At 45.3% G+C, this 18,788-nt stretch overlaps 5 protein-coding genes across 5 annotated transcripts; 3 read left to right on the top strand and 2 right to left on the bottom strand.

The window, feature by feature from the left end:
- Positions 1-1,021: 1,021 nt before the first annotated feature.
- On the bottom strand, positions 1,022-2,299 carry hyuC_3 (N-carbamoyl-L-amino-acid hydrolase; the record flags this gene model as incomplete). Its single annotated transcript, XM_031148499.1, has 2 exons — positions 1,022-1,206; positions 1,255-2,299. Coding segments are annotated over 2 exons (1,230 nt in total), but the record flags the coding sequence as incomplete, so codon positions are not given.
- Positions 2,300-3,474: 1,175 nt separating this feature from the next.
- On the top strand, positions 3,475-5,303 carry LHYA1_G003529 (putative MFS-type transporter protein; the record flags this gene model as incomplete). Its single annotated transcript, XM_031148498.1, has 5 exons — positions 3,475-3,706; positions 3,753-4,110; positions 4,158-4,565; positions 4,612-5,008; positions 5,055-5,303. The coding sequence occupies 5 exons, from the start codon at positions 3,475-3,477 to the stop codon at positions 5,301-5,303; spliced, it is 1,644 nt and encodes a 547-aa protein (XP_031006728.1).
- Positions 5,304-6,152: 849 nt separating this feature from the next.
- On the bottom strand, positions 6,153-7,700 carry LHYA1_G003528 (putative transporter; the record flags this gene model as incomplete). Its single annotated transcript, XM_031148497.1, has 2 exons — positions 6,153-7,152; positions 7,201-7,700. 2 exons carry the CDS (start codon positions 7,698-7,700, stop codon positions 6,153-6,155), a joined length of 1,500 nt encoding a protein of 499 aa, XP_031006727.1.
- A 3,310-nt stretch (positions 7,701-11,010) lies between these two features.
- Positions 11,011-12,959, top strand: MAOA (Amine oxidase [flavin-containing]; the record flags this gene model as incomplete). The annotated part of the gene is made up of 3 exons (XM_031148496.1): positions 11,011-11,772; positions 11,828-12,137; positions 12,190-12,959. The coding sequence occupies 3 exons, from the start codon at positions 11,011-11,013 to the stop codon at positions 12,957-12,959; spliced, it is 1,842 nt and encodes a 613-aa protein (XP_031006722.1).
- A 938-nt stretch (positions 12,960-13,897) lies between these two features.
- On the top strand, positions 13,898-15,078 carry amdS_4 (Acetamidase; the record flags this gene model as incomplete). Its single annotated transcript, XM_031148495.1, has 3 exons — positions 13,898-14,164; positions 14,220-14,342; positions 14,395-15,078. The coding sequence occupies 3 exons, from the start codon at positions 13,898-13,900 to the stop codon at positions 15,076-15,078; spliced, it is 1,074 nt and encodes a 357-aa protein (XP_031006721.1).
- Between the last annotated feature and the right edge of the window lie 3,710 nt (positions 15,079-18,788).

Raw genomic sequence — 18,788 nt, 5'->3', positions numbered from 1 at the left:
ATAGTCATGAAAAACGTCCCAAAAGTCGATAGCAGGTCAACTCGCCCCGCTCTAGCTAAGGCACCTCACATGGACTTGTGAAATGATAGAGTTTCCTTAGGGTTGCAGCAAAAAAATTAGATACAAATCATGACCGCCTGAGGCATGGTGCGGATGAGTGTTTACCGCATATGTTTTAACACGCAAGTGCTAAATCGCGCCATTCTTTGGCGGTGTCCTCAAGATCTGCAACAATAGTGGGTAGTGCGGATGAGTATTTTCCGCATGAGATCTAAAGTTATAATCCTGCCTAAGGCATGATGCGGATGAGTGTTTTCCGCATATGATTCGACGTGCAATTGGCGGCGTCGTAGAAGCAAGGTGGGAGAAGTAGATAAAAGAAACGCTGCTGAACAGTCCCACATTTGATTAATGTCGACTGTACCGTAGAGGCTCCTGTTGGTGTGTTTCGAGATGTTATCGGCATTTGCCGACATGGTTTGAATTTACTTACATCATACGCGGAAAATACTCATCCGCATAACCCACTATTGTTTTGCGGCAAATCTTTGGAATGGTTTTTATTATATCCGTTCACGGAGTTTACCAGATTCAACTGGTTCATATTAGAGAACGCCAGTAGTAGTGTTAGAGTAATATGGCTTATATTTGACTATCCAGATATCATAATACACTTAAGTGTTTATTGCCTTAACCTACGAGCCTTACTAGGCGCCAGAACATTAACGGGTAAAAATATAAGAATGATCGGTCCAAAAGTCGAGCACTGCTCATTGGTGAAGTTGACAAAATTGGCGAGAATTGCCCTATGATTTAGTAATTGAGGGCTGACGGATCGTTACCTAGGATCTTTCTGATATTCGAACAGATCTCTGTTAATTATATGCGGGGTTACTTAAGTATACTCCAGTGCTCTCTATTTTATAAGACTTTAGCAATTTCATTGATAAAAAGTTGACTGCTTTCTATTTTTAAAAGGCTAAAATATTGATGTGCTCTGTGTTTTATTATACCGTTCGTATTATGTACTATGCCTCTTTCTTAAGAGGCCATCATATTTCAACACTGCTCCTAGAATTGTCTGTGCACCAATACTACAATTTTCAGGAGAGGCATATTCCAATGGACTGTGGCTGATTCCGTTCCTACAAGGAGTAAAAACCATAGCGGTGGGAACGACCATGTTCGTATAGATGGAATCATGACCTAGAACCAATTAGCACTACTCATAAGACGTATTTCTGGCGTACCTACCAGTATGACTACACAACCTTTCATAAGCATACCCCATATCCTTCGCTGCGCTCTCTACACACGCAACAGCCTCGCTATCAAATTCTGCCGGATCAAAGCTCCACACATTCTGATATTTGGTCACCTCCAGCCCACTCTTCTGCGCAGTATCATGTACAAATTTCTTAATGGCGTTTGTCATTTCCTCCAAAGTTGACTTATCTGTATGCTGCATACTAAACGAGAAGTCGACTGAATCAGGAATGTTGCAGAAATTCTGCGGCGAGGACTTGAACAGAGAGACAGTCGCCATCCCAGTCTTGGAGGCTTTGCCAATTCGTTCAACCTCGAGAATGATCTTAGCAGCGCCCACAAGCGCATCTTTGCGGATGTCCATGTAGGTGGTATCGGTGTGTCGTGTTACACCTCGGAGGGAGACATCAAACCATCGCATGCCTTGTACCCTGTCAACAACACCTACGTCTTTGCCGGACTTTTCGAGCCGACTCCCTTGCTCGATATGGATTTCGAAATGTGCACTTAATGGATTTGTCTTGAAAGAGACTTCCTTACTTCCATCATATCCTATCCTCTTCAGTTCGTCAATGATTGTAATGCTCTCATCCATTGTATCAAAGCATTTATGCGCATAGTCAATATCCAACTTTTGCGCCCAAACGGCAGAACTCATACATCCTGGTGTAAACCGCGCACCTTCCTCATTCGTCCAATTGATGACGCTGATGGGAGCATATGTCTTCTTGCTGCTCGCTTTCAGGACCTTCAACACTTCGAGTCCAGTAAATACACCAAGTGGTCCGTCGAATTTGCCTCCAGTTGGGACACTGTCCAAGTGAGAGCCAATACCAATTGGTGGTAGATTGTTATTCTGACCCTCCATAGTAGCCCACTGCGAACCCATTGCGTCAATTTCGTATTTACAGCCTAACTCCTGTACTTGAGTTGCGAACCAGTCACGCGCGATCTTATCATTGTCATCGCATGAGAGACGTTGAAGCCCGCCATCTTTCGCGCCTGCTATCTCACAGGTTGACTGGATAGTGTCCCTAGCATGATGTTAGATCCTTGATTCAGTATGTTCTAACTTTGTGAAATAATCCCAGAGTACATAGAATAGTAAATAAAATGAAACTTCGGTGGGAGAGGAATATTCAGAAACCATACCAAAGGCGAGTTTGTGATACCTTGAGGCCATCGAAAGAGGTTGAGGCGTGTCGTATAAAGAGTGTGGAAGTATTAGCTAGTCGACCAGCAATTCTACATGAAGAAAGGGAGGCATAAAGCAGAGACATTCTGAGCCGTAAGTATTTGGCAATCTAGAAAGTAGGACTTGGTGAGTCATGAACATTCTAAGTACGAGTTCTAGTATTCGAGCTGCTTCTCCCCAGAACGGAAAAGTGATCAGTCGGCCCATGGGATTTTTTATCTGGTTCTGAAACTATTATATTATCATAGATAAGCTCTCGTATCACTTTGCCCACTCAAATCAGCCAATCGTTGACTGCTTGAACAAGCTGTATAAAAATATTTTGTTGTCTTTACAAGCTTGCAGGTGTACATGCATTAGCTTGGATTCATCCTAGTAGCTTTAGCATTCGACCGGAAATAAAGATTGATGGGAATGGCAAACGTGGGGGAATCCGCTCTGCTCAAATGATAGGCTCCTGCTATGAAAGCTTAATAATTAACGCCGGAAAACGGCAACAGCTAGCAGTTGTTGAAACCACACGCACTTCTCCGATACGGTATTCTACCGCATATCCTCGATAATGGGAAATTAACTATAGTTGATCCTACTTCATATGGACTAGGGACGCTAAGACCTACAATTATTCAAGTTAGTCATTTTAGTATATTATTTCATGGATCTCGACAACTTGGCTCCCGTGTGGTGATTGGCCGCCCCACAAAGGCCCGTAGTTCTGGTTTCGTTATCATTGCCTTTACCTCCACAGCCGCATTGTTTTTCACACCTACTACACTACAATAGTACTTTGCAGACTAGCAGGGAAGTACTAGCACTTACACTCACCTATGAAACATGATAGCGATGGCTAAAACCATGCGAGCTTATCGCAGTGAAAGATGAAATGTTTTTGTTTAAAGGTGGACTGATGCAACTTCATCCAGTGATTTTTCATCACTCATATACTTATTAAGTTAAACTTGCTTCATTGTATTCGAAGTCCCAAGTTCTGAAAGCAGAGTTGGTGATACATCATGTTAAGCTCATACGATGATATCGTACCTGGCACAGTTCATCTAGTGGACGTAGACCATGATATACAAGGACGGCATCTCGATGGCGATCATGATATTGTTTTGGTGCCAAAGCCCAGTTCAGACCCAGAAGATCCGCTCAACTGGTCCAAGCAACGTAAAGGTTTAGCGATTGGTATGGTATATTGTTATACGATCGGACTTGGAATTTCATCAGCTGTGCAATACTCGGGTTAGTTTTCTAAATATCTTTATGTGATTCTACTAATGTGTAAAAGTCTTGACCCAAATCACCGAAGCGACTGGCATTACAAATGCCCAGCTCAATCTTGGCACTGGTCTACAGTTCCTTTTCCTTGGCTGGGGAAATCTAATCTGGCAACCTATCGCTCTAACATACGGCCGTCGGGGTGTCTATGTTCTTTCGGCGTTTCTCTGCGTCTTTCCTATAATATGGTCTGCGTACTCTACAAGCGCAGGTGAATGGTATGCGCACAGAATCATATTTGGATTCGTAGGCGGGCCCATTGAGTCACTCCCAGAGATATCAGTGCCGGATCTCTTCTTTGCACATGAGAGAGGCACATACATGGGAATATACGTCTTCTTGTTATTCGGATGTAATTTCGTCGCACCGTAAGCCCCACTACTATTGCATCTCCATCTGTGCTAATACAGTCTAGCTTATGTGCAGGCTGGATTGATCTTGCATCAAATTGGCAATGGGTCATGTATTTTGGTGCCTTAGTACAAGCTGCGTCATGTATAATCATGTACTTCTTCTTAGAAGAGACCATCTACTTCCGCAACACAGTCGAAGGTGTTGACGACGGGGACAGCGCAGGGAATTCTGTAGCGCCGCAGACCGATGACATCTTTTCGCAGAACAAAGAGGTTGACAATGAGCCTAAAATTGTTGAAGAACCTACCACCATATATTTGGGGACTACATCGTCGCAGAAATTATATTGGCAGAAACTTGCTCTGTTCAGATCAGTGCCTGGACGACCTTCGATTAAGCAGACCCTCAAGATGATGTACCGCCCGCTGCTGATGATGTATCACTTCCCGTCCGTCACCTGGGCCGGTCTGTAAGAATTCCCCTTTTTCACATCTTCTTTATGCTAACATGTTTAGTCTATATGGGACTTGTCTATCATGGTACAATGTCCTCAATGCGACAACTTCTTCTCTCCTTAGCGCCTCGCCCTACTTCTTTTCCTCTGGTCTCGTCGGAACCGCTTATACCGCTCCGCTTATTGGAGCTGCACTTGCAGGCCTTTGGAGTGGTTGGGTTACTGACAAATTCGCTATCCGGCTCGCTCGTCGTAATAATGGTATTCGAGAGCCAGAACACAGACTTTGGGCTCTTAGTCTCTCTGGATTGCTTTGTGCAGCTGGTTTGATCCTATGGGGCGTCGGTGCTGCAAATGATTTGAGTTGGGTTGGACTGGTCTTTGGGTTGGGTATGCTCGCATTTAGTGTGATTGCTGGTGGTTCTATTACGTTGAGTTATGCTGTGGACTGTTTCAAGGTAGGTGTTTCTTGGACAATTTCAAGTAAATTACTAATAGAGTTAGGAAATCTCTGGCGAGACAATGATGTCTGTTGTCGTCATTCGAAATACAACTGGCTTTGCTATTTCCTATGCCATCAACCCATGGATTGATGCTATGGGTGTACAGAATTGCTTCATTACTGCTGCAATGATCGCTTTAGGTTGCACTGCAACGTTTTTGCCTATGATTTATTATGGTAAGAGCATGAGGAAGGCTTCGGCTAAGAAGTATTGGGACTATGTTGCAACAGCAGCAACAACGCATGCTTAGAGATAACCGAGACTGAGGAATATCTACGAACCCAGTTAGAAGATGGGGCAGGTCGCGTCGGCTTAAAATCGAAATTTTCATGCGCTAATAAGCTCTATATCTTTGCACAGAGCTCTTTGGGAGTTGAGAATGTAATTAAAACGAGTTCTTAGTTCTAGGACGCTTATACATTAATACGCTTATAGTTTCCGATCGCATTTGCTTTCATAAACCTACTAATAATGAGAGGAGCTCAGCTCTTGTATCCCTCCTTTCCTGAGGACGGGAAACCCGTTCTGCTTGGGCGATAGAAGAGATGGCCTGAATACTAGTATAGCACGTTAGCTGAATTCTGCGAATCTATTGAAGGTGTGTAAGAAGCTAAGCCGCGAGTTATCTCGAAGCGGACATCATGTCTCGTTTCTTATTTTTCAGCTATTAGAGAAAATGTGCCTTTTTATTACTTTAACCTTCAGCAAGTCGTTCCTCTAAGGCCTTATTCTCATCCTTGAATTTATGGTTTCATCTTTTTGTTAATTTAGAGTGTTATACCATATGTAAATTGTATACAAGATTTGGGCGCGAGCCTTTTGCCGCGAATTTTTCCATATCTTGTACCAGGCAGCGATTGAAACAAATCCCGACCATCCACACTAAGAAATGTCTGGCTATGGTCTTATGATCTAATCCGGCCTTCGCCAATTTTGTGATGATTCTGCTCTGCCGGAGAACGTCGGCTGAGCCAGTATATTCCAATATAGCAACGGCAATGCACAACCTTGGTAAGTCTATGTGAATCGCTTTATAGTATTAGATGTAACATATCCCTCCACCCCTCCTCTAAGTCACCACGTTCTAGGGTACCATTGCTCAATACATCCACCTGAATTCCTCACATCCCGGTCCATCCTGCAATCTCTCCGTCGGCACATCTCCAGGCTTCAACTTGATACCTTGTCTCTTATCCCTCCTATTGTTGTCCCACATCATGTAAACACCCAATCCACATGTAAGTACAAAACCCGTAGCACCAAATGCAGCCGATGTAGTCAGTGCAGGAATATACTTCGGCGCATCCTTGTTCCTAAAAATATTCAATGGTATAATTCCACTCAAGTTCGCGAAAGCAATACCGCAGGATGTCAGAAGCAGCCGACGGCCATCATGTGGAGTGTTGTTGTTGTACCAGACATCGAGAAGAACCGAAGGTGCAAAAGTACCCCAGTTCATCATGAAGGTTGCGAAGTAAGCAGTATTGAGTGAAGACTTAAAATCGATCGCAACAAAGATCATCATGCCGATAAATGTGAATGCAAATCCAGCAGCGACGAATGGGAAACGCAGTTTGGTATAATCCGATGCAAAACCGAGGATAAGAAGCATCACACCTCCTGAAATTGCTGGTGCAACAGTATACAGATTGGTTTTGACTTTGCCATAACCCAAACGTCCGACAATTTGGGGTAAGAACAAATTCACACTGTTAAGTGGCACTCCAACGCATAGTTCGATAAGCATAATAACCCAAGTAGTGGGGTGTGCGAAAACCTTTAACGACTCGCGGATCTCGATGTCGGTCACTCCTGCAGAGGAGGAACTGTCGGTAATCAGGCGGAGACGTGCCAATTCTTTTTCTTCCTCATTCAAGAAGCTACAGTGTTCGGCCGAACGGGGCAGGTACCATAGAACAAAGAACCCTAGTAGGACTGTGAATGTGCCTTCAATCAAGAAGAGATACCGCCAAGGGGTAAGTGGTCCTCCTTCAATATGGAAAACTCCGTACGCGAGGAGACCCGAAAATGCAGAAGCAAAACTATGGGCAGCATAGAAAATTGAGAGGCGACGACCAAGTTCACGTCGACGGTAGAATCTGTTATTTATTAGGGTTGACAAGACAGGATGGTGCATGAAGACTTACAGAGTCTGGTAGTAAATAACCAACGGGAACACAGCACTCTCAGCCATACCCAGGAACCATCGAATGGCAAACAAACCGCTAAAGTTATACGCTCCAACAGTGGTCAAGGTGCAAGTACCAAAAGCAAGGACCACCAGAGGTAGCACTCTATTGACACCAAACTTACGCCCAGCCAAACTCAGGAAAGGCGAGGTGAGGACGTATGGGATGATGAAGAAAGTCAGGATTTGACTATACTGTTCGCCAACCATACCCAGACTCTTCTCTAATCCGGCAGTTTTGGCATTACTCAAGTTAGACTTGTCGAGAGCGTTGCATAAATAGATGATTGATAGAAATGGCAGTATCCGTAAATCAAATTTCCAAACCAAGGCACGCTCTTTGACCGGATCGATAAGTTCAACTATTGGTTCGTGCTTGGGTTGACTTTCAGGGTCCGAGACATACCCAACTTTATCTTTGATGCCGATCGCCGCTCCATCTTCTTTTGGGGTCGCCATTTTTGGAATATGAAAGTTTTAAAGAAGTCGAGAAGTGGTGATCTTCAAAAATGAAAAACCATAAACAAAATAGCTGCTTATAATCCGGAACTTTGACAGTCAGCCCTATCTTGCTATTTTAAAATGGATCAGAAGTCGGGCAGCATGTAGTTTATGGACGGGCACCAAGATAAGATACTACTACTACAATAACTTCGGAATCTTCCAAACCCAGTTTAAAAGAGCTCCGGCTTAAACACACTACCCGAACAGAACAAATTCCTCGTCAGGCGAAGGGCAGATAAGCTACTGATTAACCTTTAAATCCCATCTGGAGGCATGGCTAGCTCTCATAAAAGGCCTTTAAGCAACGGTAACCTGAATTGGCATGATCCATATCATCCCATTTTTGTTACGAAGTGGAGCTTATATTGCATAAGGCTCAGTAGTGATAAGTTAGCACCCCCCATTCTTGGCCATCTCATATTCTTGGCCACCCCGCTAAACACACTGCTACGAACAACATCCTATAACATACTTTAATAGCTTTATGGTTCTCTTATAATACTCCTATAAATTTCGAACTAGGGATTTCTGAGGCTTTTAAGTAGATTCCAATTCATCCAAAAAGTCTACTATTATAAGCAATTATATAGAAGTTCAAAGTTAATAAGGTCTGAAATAGATAAATTAGAGCTTGGCAAAGTAGCTAAGAATAAGAAGGAGCTCAGAATAGAGGGTATCTTAGAATAAAAGGTGCTACTTTATATAGTCTAATAATAGCATTTAGATTAAGCCTACATATATGAAAAAGTCCGAATTCATAAAAATAAGCATTAACTTATAAGATATAATTTCCCTATAGATCAAGTAAACTCGTGGATTAAATAAACGAATTCTAAACAGCACTGATCCCTCGGCTCGCTTAGCCTTGATAGGAGGCCCCGCCCCTTAGAGTGCTGTTTAAGCCCACTATTGAATGCTTTATTTAGTTCGTAGCAACAGCTATAACCAACGATGCGGCTAATATCACCCAGATTGATAGCTACCAGCACGGCCAATATATTGCGGCCAATATTATGCGGCAACAGACGCAACTCAAACCTTGTCATCTATTCCGACTCCGTCTCCCTCAGTAACCGGTTGGCTACGCCCCTCCGCCCCCTTCTCAGCCACCGGCTCACCATCAATGGCCCTAGCCAACTTATCATGCTCCAGTTGAACGTGTACCGGAATCCCCACGCCCTCTTCGCGGAAATAGTTGCTATCCAGTGTATGCTTCCAAGCAATATAAAACATGATAGGCCAACTAATAGTTGCCAGCGCAAAATATGCACCATTCTCCCGTTCATAAGGCGTCTTGGTACTATCAATCCCAAACGCACTTGCTGTGCCCGCACTCAGCACACCCACGAAAAGGCCAGCCATATGTCCTTGTCGGGAAGGTTGGTTGGTCATCGTACCTAGAAGCCAAAGTATGGTATTTTGAAACATGCCGTACTGTGCTCCGTAGCAGAGATAGATGATTACGGCGCCAGGATACGCGGAATGTGTCCAATCTATCGCGGGTCCGGCGATGCTGCGATCGAATTTCCAGGATGCGAGCCAGATTGTTTGAGCGATGTATGTTCCCGTTACGAATACGGCAACGATTGGGATTACGATCATTCCGCGCTGACGGCGAGTGCCAAGTTTCTCACAGTCTAGAAGGTAGCCGATGAGGAGTGTGAAAGGGATTTGTGTGATGTTGGTCAGAACGTTGTTAAGGGAGCGAGTGCGAAGATCGTAAGCATATGCATTGATGCTGCTTTGCAACACTAGGAAGACTTCACCGGCATAGAAGGTGGGTAGCATCAGAATGATACGCCAATCTTTGAGGAGATTTCCCATGCCTATGAGAGACTGTGTAAGATTTGTGGGCTTGACTTCCGCCAAGGGAGTTCCGTCGGAACGGAGCAGGGATTTGATCGGCAACATCAGGGCCGCAAACCCTATTGAACAGATTTGTAGAACGATGAAGATGATGTATACAGAGTGTGGAACGCTTTCGCTGGTGGTGTGAAGGTTGATACCGAGAGCTACTAATCCCCCAATCGTCGCACCGGACGCATTACATGTCCACTGAATGGCACGCCAAGTTCCTTTTTGGGATTCCTCGGCGTATGCATTCCCCATGAATCCTAGACAAGGTATTTAGTAAGTAGTGTTCACAAATGTAGATGTTGACAAACCAGCAACACTCCAAAGACATCCAGCTGTTATCCCAAGGTATGCACCCCCAAGAATAGGAAACCAAAGCTTGCCATATACGTCGAAGTACCACAGCCCACCTATGTAAATTGGATAGCCGGTACAGCCAAACATCATAGTTATACGCGGCCCAATCGTGTTGATTAATGTGCCACCAAACAGGGCAGAGAAAGCAAACATCCCGTAGAGCACTCCATTGCTGATGTCGGCCATGGCGGTAGATGACACTTTGCCACCTCCAGCCCCCAAGCCTGTAATTGCCAAGTATAGACCTGGATTACAGAAAAGACAGGCTCCGCTGAGCAACACTTGGATAAATGGACTGCATGACTCTAAGCAAGTCGCCTTGGGTGTTGAAAAGAAAGCTTACTTATTGCGTCTCAGGAACGGCATTTTAACGAGATGAAGCTCGACAGAGCTTTCAGAAGACATATCGGCGTTTTTTCGTACAATGACAAGATTTAAAGAGACTTGGAGGAAGAAGAAGGTTTTGAAGGGAAATATCAGTATATTTGGAGACATGGAAATACATCCGGAAATAAAGTCCATCCCGGATTCTCAAGGTTCCGGGCTGAAGATAACCCGAAACCTGACTTCAAGATACTGACTGGTATCTTTTGATATCTCAAACCCCAGTTCCTGCATGATCCTCCTGCGAGGATGACAAGATCGGATGGAAATCGACCAACCTCGGCGCCGAAGCGAGGGGATGTTTTGATTGGCGTATCCCACTCTTGACTCGGGTCTAACACCTCCTTACCGCCAAATACCCTGTACATATATGATACAACTAGGAAGCTTATCGTGAGCAGCTTTTTGTAACTATTCAGACCTGCGGCTGCGGTGCATATCACTCCCTACGAGACTCGACATTAATCAAACGACATTTTCAAAGTTAGTAAGACAAGTTGGAAGTCCTCATCCATTGATCCGAACGTGCAGAAACACACTGAGAGTGGTTCAGATTAGTGTAGAGAATCCTGCTAGACCCAGCTGTCCCTTGGACTACGATAAATAATCAGAGGTACACCTAAGACCTTGTCGGGTTTGATATATTCCACCGAAACTTTCAATTATGAAAATGGCTCCTCACGTCACCACCATCGATTCATCAGCTTTGAAAGATTGCAAGCCGTATTACTCACCTGTTGCAACTGTACAAGGTCCAGTGAAGTTTATTTATACTGCTGGCCAAGTTGGGAGAGATAAAGATGGAGTTGTACCAGAAAGTTACGAGCAAGAAGTCGAGCTAGCCTTCCAAAATCTCGGTGATGCTCTCCTCGTAGCAGGCGCGACGGCCGCCGATATTGTGAAAGTCACCTACTACATCGTCAACTATTCCCCTGAGAATCGGTATCACGCGCAAGTCCTTCTCAAATTCATGAACGGACACCGACCTCCGTCAACCCTTGTCCCAGTTCCCGCCCTAGCTGTACCAGAGTACCACTTCGAGATTGAAGCAGTCGCGGCAGTCCGAGATCTAGCGGCAATCTCACCCATCGTGCAACCAGCTGCAATGGGTTCCCTGAGTGTAGATGTCGTAGTAGTTGGTGGGGGATTGAGTGGCTTACAAACAGCGTATGATATTCAGAAAGTGGGGTACTCTTGCGTTGTGTTAGAAGCTCGTGATCGGGTTGGTGGTAAAACATGGAGTCGACCAACGAAAGGTGGAAGCACAGTAGACGTGGGAGCAGCTTGGATCAACAATTCTAATCAGTCGAAGATGTTCGCTCTGACAAAGAAGTTCAACCTGGAGCTGATCGAGCAAAATACCAACGGCAACTGCGCAGCACATGTACCAGAAAAAGGATCAATTCTCTTCCAATATGGAGAAGTTCCAGCAGTAAGTTGAAGTAACCCCCCCTGGTTGTTTGCTACTGATCACTTACATAACACAGTGGGGAGAGAAAGATGTTGCCGACATTGTGAGAATTAGAGACGGCTTTGAAGAGCTCTGTCACACTATTGACATTCAGAATCCATGGGCAGCAGGCAATGATGATGTGACTCTCGAGGAGTTTGTGAAACAGCAAGGGGCTGGCGTGAAGGCCCTGGCAACAGTCGGAATCTGGTCGAGAGCAATGCTTGGATGCGAACCTTCGGAGCTCAGCGCTTTGTACTTCCTTGATTATTGTAAGAGTGGCGGAGGTTTGCTTCAAATGAGATCTGATCAGAAGAACGGCGGGCAACATCTGAGGTTGCGAACAGGTATGTGCTTTTGAAAGTGTTTCCTCTGGCCCTTGGATTGACTTTAGTCAAGGAACACAATCCTTCTCCAAGAAAATTGCAGAAACGATGGTTCCCGGGTCAGTAATTCTCGAGGCACCAGTCAGCCGCATTTTCCAAAGCCGCTCCGGAGTAGCGATAGTAACCACAGAAGATGGTACTCGATATCACGCCAAGAAGGTGGTTGTCTCCATCCCAACACCAACTTATAAACAGATCACGTTCCAACCCCCACTTCCACTAGACAAGCTTAAGTACAGCTCAAACAGCAAACTAGGCTATTATGCGAAGATGATTCTGATCTGGGATAAGCCTTGGTGGAAGAAGGACGGGTACTGTGGAATGACCCAATCCTTCATCGGCCCTGCATCTGTCACTCGAGACACCAGTGATGACCAGGAAGGCCAATTCTCACTGACTTGTTTCCTGGTTGGACAGCCAGGACGAGAGTGGTCGAAACTGAGTGCTGAAGGTCGAAAAGAAGCGATCCTGTCGCAACTTGTAGCGTTGTTCGGCTCTGGAAATGAGACAGATATCAGGGCCCCAACAGAAATATTCGAGCAAGAATGGGTCAAAGATCCATGGAGCCAAGGCTGTCCATGTCCTGTAACACCGCCGAACATCATGTCCGACGTTGGGAAGGCTTTGAGGGAACCTTTTGATGCCATTCATTTTGTTGGGACTGAGACATCTTTTGAATGGAAAGGATACATGGAAGGTGCAATTCGTTCAGGGGAAAGAGGGGCTGCAGAAGTAATCCAGGCTCTTTCAAGCAAGGGTGCCAATTTAATGGCAAAGCTATGAATGCCTAGACAACATCAAGCTCTTGAAAACAGGAGTTATATGATAACTTCTGTTAAATTGTTTCGAAAGATAACGTTATTAAACTCTTGTGTGTTAATCAGTGAAGTCTTACCGAATTCTGTTTCTTATATAAAGGATCATTTTAATCCCGACGGAAGAAAAAGTAAGCAGTAAAGGAAGGGCGAGGAGGGAGAGAAAGAACAAGATATTGAAAGAATTTGCTGTCATGGCCGGTGTAACTTTAATCTGCTACTAATCCCAACCACCGTCAGTTACAACCTTACACTTGAAGCTCGCTACCCCTGCTGCATGATCGGTACCGGAATCGAGCAGTTTTTTTCGAAGCCTCCATGCCTGAAAAATCACAGCAAAGGAGCTTTACAATAACTTCTATTAATATAGATTGAAGAACAATGCCATGAAACTGTTACATATAATTTGAGTTGGCTTTAACCAAAATATAGGAGAAGTGGATGTGATAGTTGATTAAGCGAGCCCCTTTTACCCTGCAAACACCGTGGCTATCGGTTGAGACGCTTTCACATCAAGTAGGCACCCGTAAAGACATTAAATTATCGTTCATACTTTATCACGGAGCCTAACAATACATCATTCCCCCCCCTTCGCCCCCACATTCACCACTCGTTGCTGGAGTAGGCCCCACATCCCACTTACGACCATCCAGCACTTTGGATCGTCAACATCAGCCATCCTCCTAATCGGTCGGCCCCGAAGATTGTGAGAACGGGCTGATAAACAAGGACTTGCATACCTCTATCTATCACCTTCTCTAATAGTAATAACTCCACATTTCATTCCGTATATTATCCTCGTCTCACGCTGTGGTGTTTTGGGAAACTGTAAATAGCACCCCGGTTGTCCAAGTGTAGGACAATTCTGGCGACCTCAATCCTAGTATCACCAATACACATCTAATCATGTCATCCTCAGTGCAAGAAATCACACGCAAAGCTCAACAAGCGGTACTCGACAGCATCCCCGCAAAATGGAAGCTATCCGCACAATTCCAGACAGAAAGCAACGTGATGGACATTCCAAAGACATGTGGCACTTTAACACCACAACAAATCGCCATCACTGAACAAACAGCCACGGAACTCTTGGGGCGGCTGGCTCTTGGTTCTTTGTCAAGTGTTGAGGTCACGGAGGCTTTCTTGGCACGTGCTGCAATTGCCCACCAGCTTGTATGTAATTTTGTTATGCAGCTATTCTGGTGAAAATATGCTTATCAGTAGATAGACAAACTGCCTGACTGCTCTCTTTCCTGATGAAGCTTTGGACGCGGCGAAAGCCTTGGATGCTCATTTAAAGAGCACGGGAAGGGTTGTCGGCCCTCTCCATGGACTACCAGTATCGATCAAAGTAATCGATCTCATTTACAACCTCTCGTGTCCAGCAGCTGACTATATCCCAGGATATGTACAACGTGACGGGACACCCCGTGACTCTTGGATATGTATCATGGGCAGAGGTGATCGCTGACAAGGACTCCACTTTGGTGAAAGCTCTCCGCAATGCTGGAGCTGTATTTTACGTCAAGACCACCATGCCCCAGACGGGAATGGCACTTGAAACATGGAGTACCTTATGGGGAAGAACCCTCAACCCACGAAATAACAAGCTGGGATCAGGAGGCTCATCAGGAGGGGATGGAGCCTTGATAGCTCTAAAAGGCAGCCCTATCGGGCCCATGTCAGACATCGGGGGCTCTATCAGAGCACCTGCAGCCTTTAACGGCTTATATTCCATTCGGCCGAGCTCTGAAAGGATACCCAAAGGAGGTATGCAAACTACTGCTCCTGGACAGCTCTCGATTAAAGTATCGTGTGGTCCGGCGTGCCACAGCATGGCCGATTTGAAGATGTTTACAAAAGTTCTCAACGGCCACCCGCTTGCTGAATATGATGGAAGTTTTATACCCATTCCATGGCGGGAGGTCCAGAAACCTAGTAAGCTCACTATTGGGATCCTCGAGTTTGATGGAGTGTGCATGCCACACCCACCCATCCTGCGGGCAATGAGAGAGACAGCTGCAAAGTTGAAAGGCGCAGGCCATGAAGGTACACTTTCCCTACTATCAGAGGGACACAGAGCCTAACTGAGGTGTAGTTATCCCTGTAAGACTCCCTTTGGACTGCTGGGAAGTAGCCCTGACAACGTGGAAATTATACTTCCAAACGGGTGCTGCAGAGCAGAAGGCGACCCTTGCAAAAGGAGGGGAAGAAATGATACCTTCACTTAAACGTCATTTGGAGATTTTTGACATCAAAGAGCTTTCGGTATCCCAATTGTTTGCCTGCAATACTAAGCAAGCGGCGTACAAGGCGCAGATGGCGAAGTTTTGGACAAGTGCCGTTGAAACGAAAACAGGAAAATCTCCTTCAACAATGACTCTAGATGCTATGATCTGCCCGGTACATCCTTCTGCAGGCTATCCGTAAGTTAACTCTTGAAATCACGGGCAGGGGGAATGGCGATGTATAACTTACCTAGGCACGATTTCACTTGTTGGTGGGGCTACACAAGCCTTTTCAACATCCTCGACTATCCCTCCATTACCCTTCCCATCAAAGACCTTAAGATCTCAGCCGAGAAAGACCCCATAGACACGGAGTATAAGCCCCTAGACAATCCCTTTGATAAATCGACTTATGACATGTGTAAGTTCTTTTCCTTCTTACTCTTGGTCCGGGTACTGAGAATCATGATATAGATGACCCCGGGCTCTTTTCGTCGCAACCTGTTGGCTTGCAGGTTGTTGGATTCCCATACAAAGATGAAGAACTGATTGCTTTAACGGAAATCTTGGACAATGTGGTAAATGCATAGAAGTGCCACACTTTATTGGTGATCATAACAGTCTTACCTTAGGGAGTGTCGGGACTTCTTTCATGGCCCCATTAAGTCTATCCCTCAGTGTAAGGTAGACCCGGGCTCTGGTATATATCGCGTGTTTTGCGCTGTAAGCAATGTCGCTTTAACTCTCTCCCATGATACGTTTCTGGCAGTGTAAACGAACCCGTCACGACTGGCAACCATGCCATCAAGCGCGGGCATCTACATTACAATGGAACAGTATTGAGGCACGGCAACCCTTCGGACGTGATAGCATGCTCAATATCTAGTGATATGAATTTTGCCGAAGGCCGTGAATCGTAAATTTCAGCCAAAAAAGGTGTTGTTCTCAGTAGTAGCAGGAATCGTGAGCCAACTATCCATAAGCCCCAATGACTCAAAGTTCTCGAATGCATTAAGATCAGGGAGACCAAAAATGTTTCTCCATCCAGCAGCAAAAGAACCGTTGAAGTTGGGATCCCACACCGGTGAATCGGAGATGTTATGATTGCTTGAGGCGATATCCACTCCATTCGTGGCTGCGCTCTCGTCTTCTGGTATCGATTCGAACGCCGTAAAATACGACTTGATTTGTTCCTTGACCTCCCGGGACACTTTCCTGAAGACCCTGACAATGGCTTCAGCGCTCGGCAAGTAAGTGGCGATGTCTTTCATGGCAGGAAGTAAGTTCTCTAGTCTGGTCTGTGACTGGAGTGCCAGTACAAATTCTCCTTTTGCAGCAGCCGATCGTGCTTCGAAACTCATCTGCATAGCAGAAGAGAATAGCGCCGTCAAGCATGTGAATGAGCATCTATCAACCGCTTTCATTGCGATGATATTGTCAAAAATCTTGGCAATTGACAGGGAAGCTGTATGGCGAATACCTAAAGACTTCTGTTGCTCTTGTTGCAAATTACTACTTTGGCTTGTGTTGTTTGTTTCTATGGTGAGTCGATGCAAATGTAGGAGAGCGAGGTTATAGTGCAGTTGGATCTGCAATGCCCAGAAGTCCGACGTATTACTATTGGCATCGACCAGAGCTGGTGGCAATCGTAAGTACCAGCCGATTAGTCTGGCATCGAGAGTAGATTTCTGAGTTTCCAGGGATTCTGGATTAAGATGACACCGGCGTAGAGATCCTGGAGAAGACAACTTCAAAATGGAAATAACGATATTGCATAATGCCGAGTTCTGAATGCAATAGTCGATGTTGATATGTTGGTTTTTATGCCCGCAATATTCAATAAAGTCTTCCGGAGCGAGCGGCGTTTGATCCGTATCGTCAGGATCTATCATCGTTGGGCGGCCATGAGTTAAACTTGCGAGGACATCCATTTGAACCAATGTCCACCAAATACGCCGCCAAATACGAGTGTCACCCAGTGGCATTCGAGTTGACGAAGAAGGACCGAGGTCTCTGTGCATTCCAAGACCAAAGGCAATCCGAGTGGCAACTCCTGCCCAGTAATAAGCATTTGAAGATACATCATCAGGACCCTACAGAAAATGTAAGACTTTGCTTGCAGATCACTCAGCATCTCTGCACAAATCAAATTATTACGAACCTCAAAATGCAGTGTGAAAAGAAGCGCGCTCTGGACCAGGTGCATACGATCATTTTCGAAATGTATATCAAAAAGAGCCTTGGCTCGCCGGAACAGAGCCATTTTGACCAGGGACCGGGACTCTGCGACCTTGGGATGCTGAGACTACATGATTTGAAAGTCAGCACTCATATTTCAAACACATTTCTCGTGGATTCCAGTAAAGGCAGTAACATTTGCTGCTTATGGGTACACTATCAGAGATCAAAGGAGTTATGGAATCATATAATTCTTACAACATGAGCCCCAGCAAGGAGGATGGACTGCAAAAGTAAAAGTGGAGGGGGGTTCTCAGGATCCGCGTAGCGTGTCTTAAACTGCACCTCATCTACGATTGGGAATCCAGGATGAATCTTTTCGAAGAAAGAATAAACTAAATCGTCTCTGACTTCCTTCATTGGTAGGGCACCAGCATTATCCGCCAATTTCGAATACCATTTGACGATGGGTTGTTCCTTGTCAGGTTTCCATGGGATTGGAAGTCGAATGGACGGAAAAGGATAATGTAGTGAAGAATCATGGTTGTCATGTGCATCAAGCTCTCCGTGTACTAGGTGAGCAAGGTTTGAGGTAGAGGTGCCAATATACGCAATCCGGATATCGTGGCCCTCATTGTAAGGAAACCAGGTGGCAGCTCCAGTAATTCCGCGCTGATAAAATTGCGTGAGAGCCGTCCGAGAAAGCTCTTCTTCCACAATATCATCCATTGACGGGACGAAGGTCTGGGATGTCCCACTGCCAGATGGTGCGAGCGGTGGTAGGGACGAGGGGCTTGAGCTTGCGCCTCCTGTCTGGTTGACACTGCTGACAGCTAGTACCCTATGAATCGACTGGAGGTTTTCTGAACGACCTGTCACCGGTGTTTTTCTCCTCTGATTTGAGGTTCTATGTGCACTCGCCAAATCGAATCTTCGACATATCAGCCACAGAGCTACAGTAACAGCGAATAGGGGTTGCTAACGTGCACCGAAGCTTCCCTTCACGACACCTTGAACACTGTTCTGACCCTTGCGAATCACATCTCACTTTTCTTCGATGGCATATGTCACATGCTGCCATTTCGGGAGGGGATATTGAGATCGCGATGGCCGAGTGTGGGGAAGAAGAGTGTCAGATTAGATGAAGATGAGGTTGGCAAAGAGTGGGTTAGCGTATTTTCACAAACTGGATCACGTGTTTGGGCGGTGTTGTTGTCATAAATACTAGCGCCAAAGAGAAGATCTACAGAAGCTGAAAATATACTTTCCAGGAAGTGGTATAATCTCCAGTTGACATTTGTGGTCTTGTTAATACTTCCCCTATTCAACAAGCGAGACTGCCTAATTAGGTCACTCTGTAAGTAACTTGTCACTCTCGAAATAGATTCACG

Source organism: Lachnellula hyalina (assembly GCF_007821495.1).
Source record: "Lachnellula hyalina strain CBS 185.66 chromosome Unknown contig00039, whole genome shotgun sequence".
In the NCBI taxonomy this organism is placed as follows: Eukaryota; Fungi; Ascomycota; class Leotiomycetes; order Helotiales; family Lachnaceae; genus Lachnellula; species Lachnellula hyalina.
The sequence above is the reverse complement of the archived record's forward strand: the minus strand, read 5'-3'. Positions and strand labels throughout refer to the sequence as shown.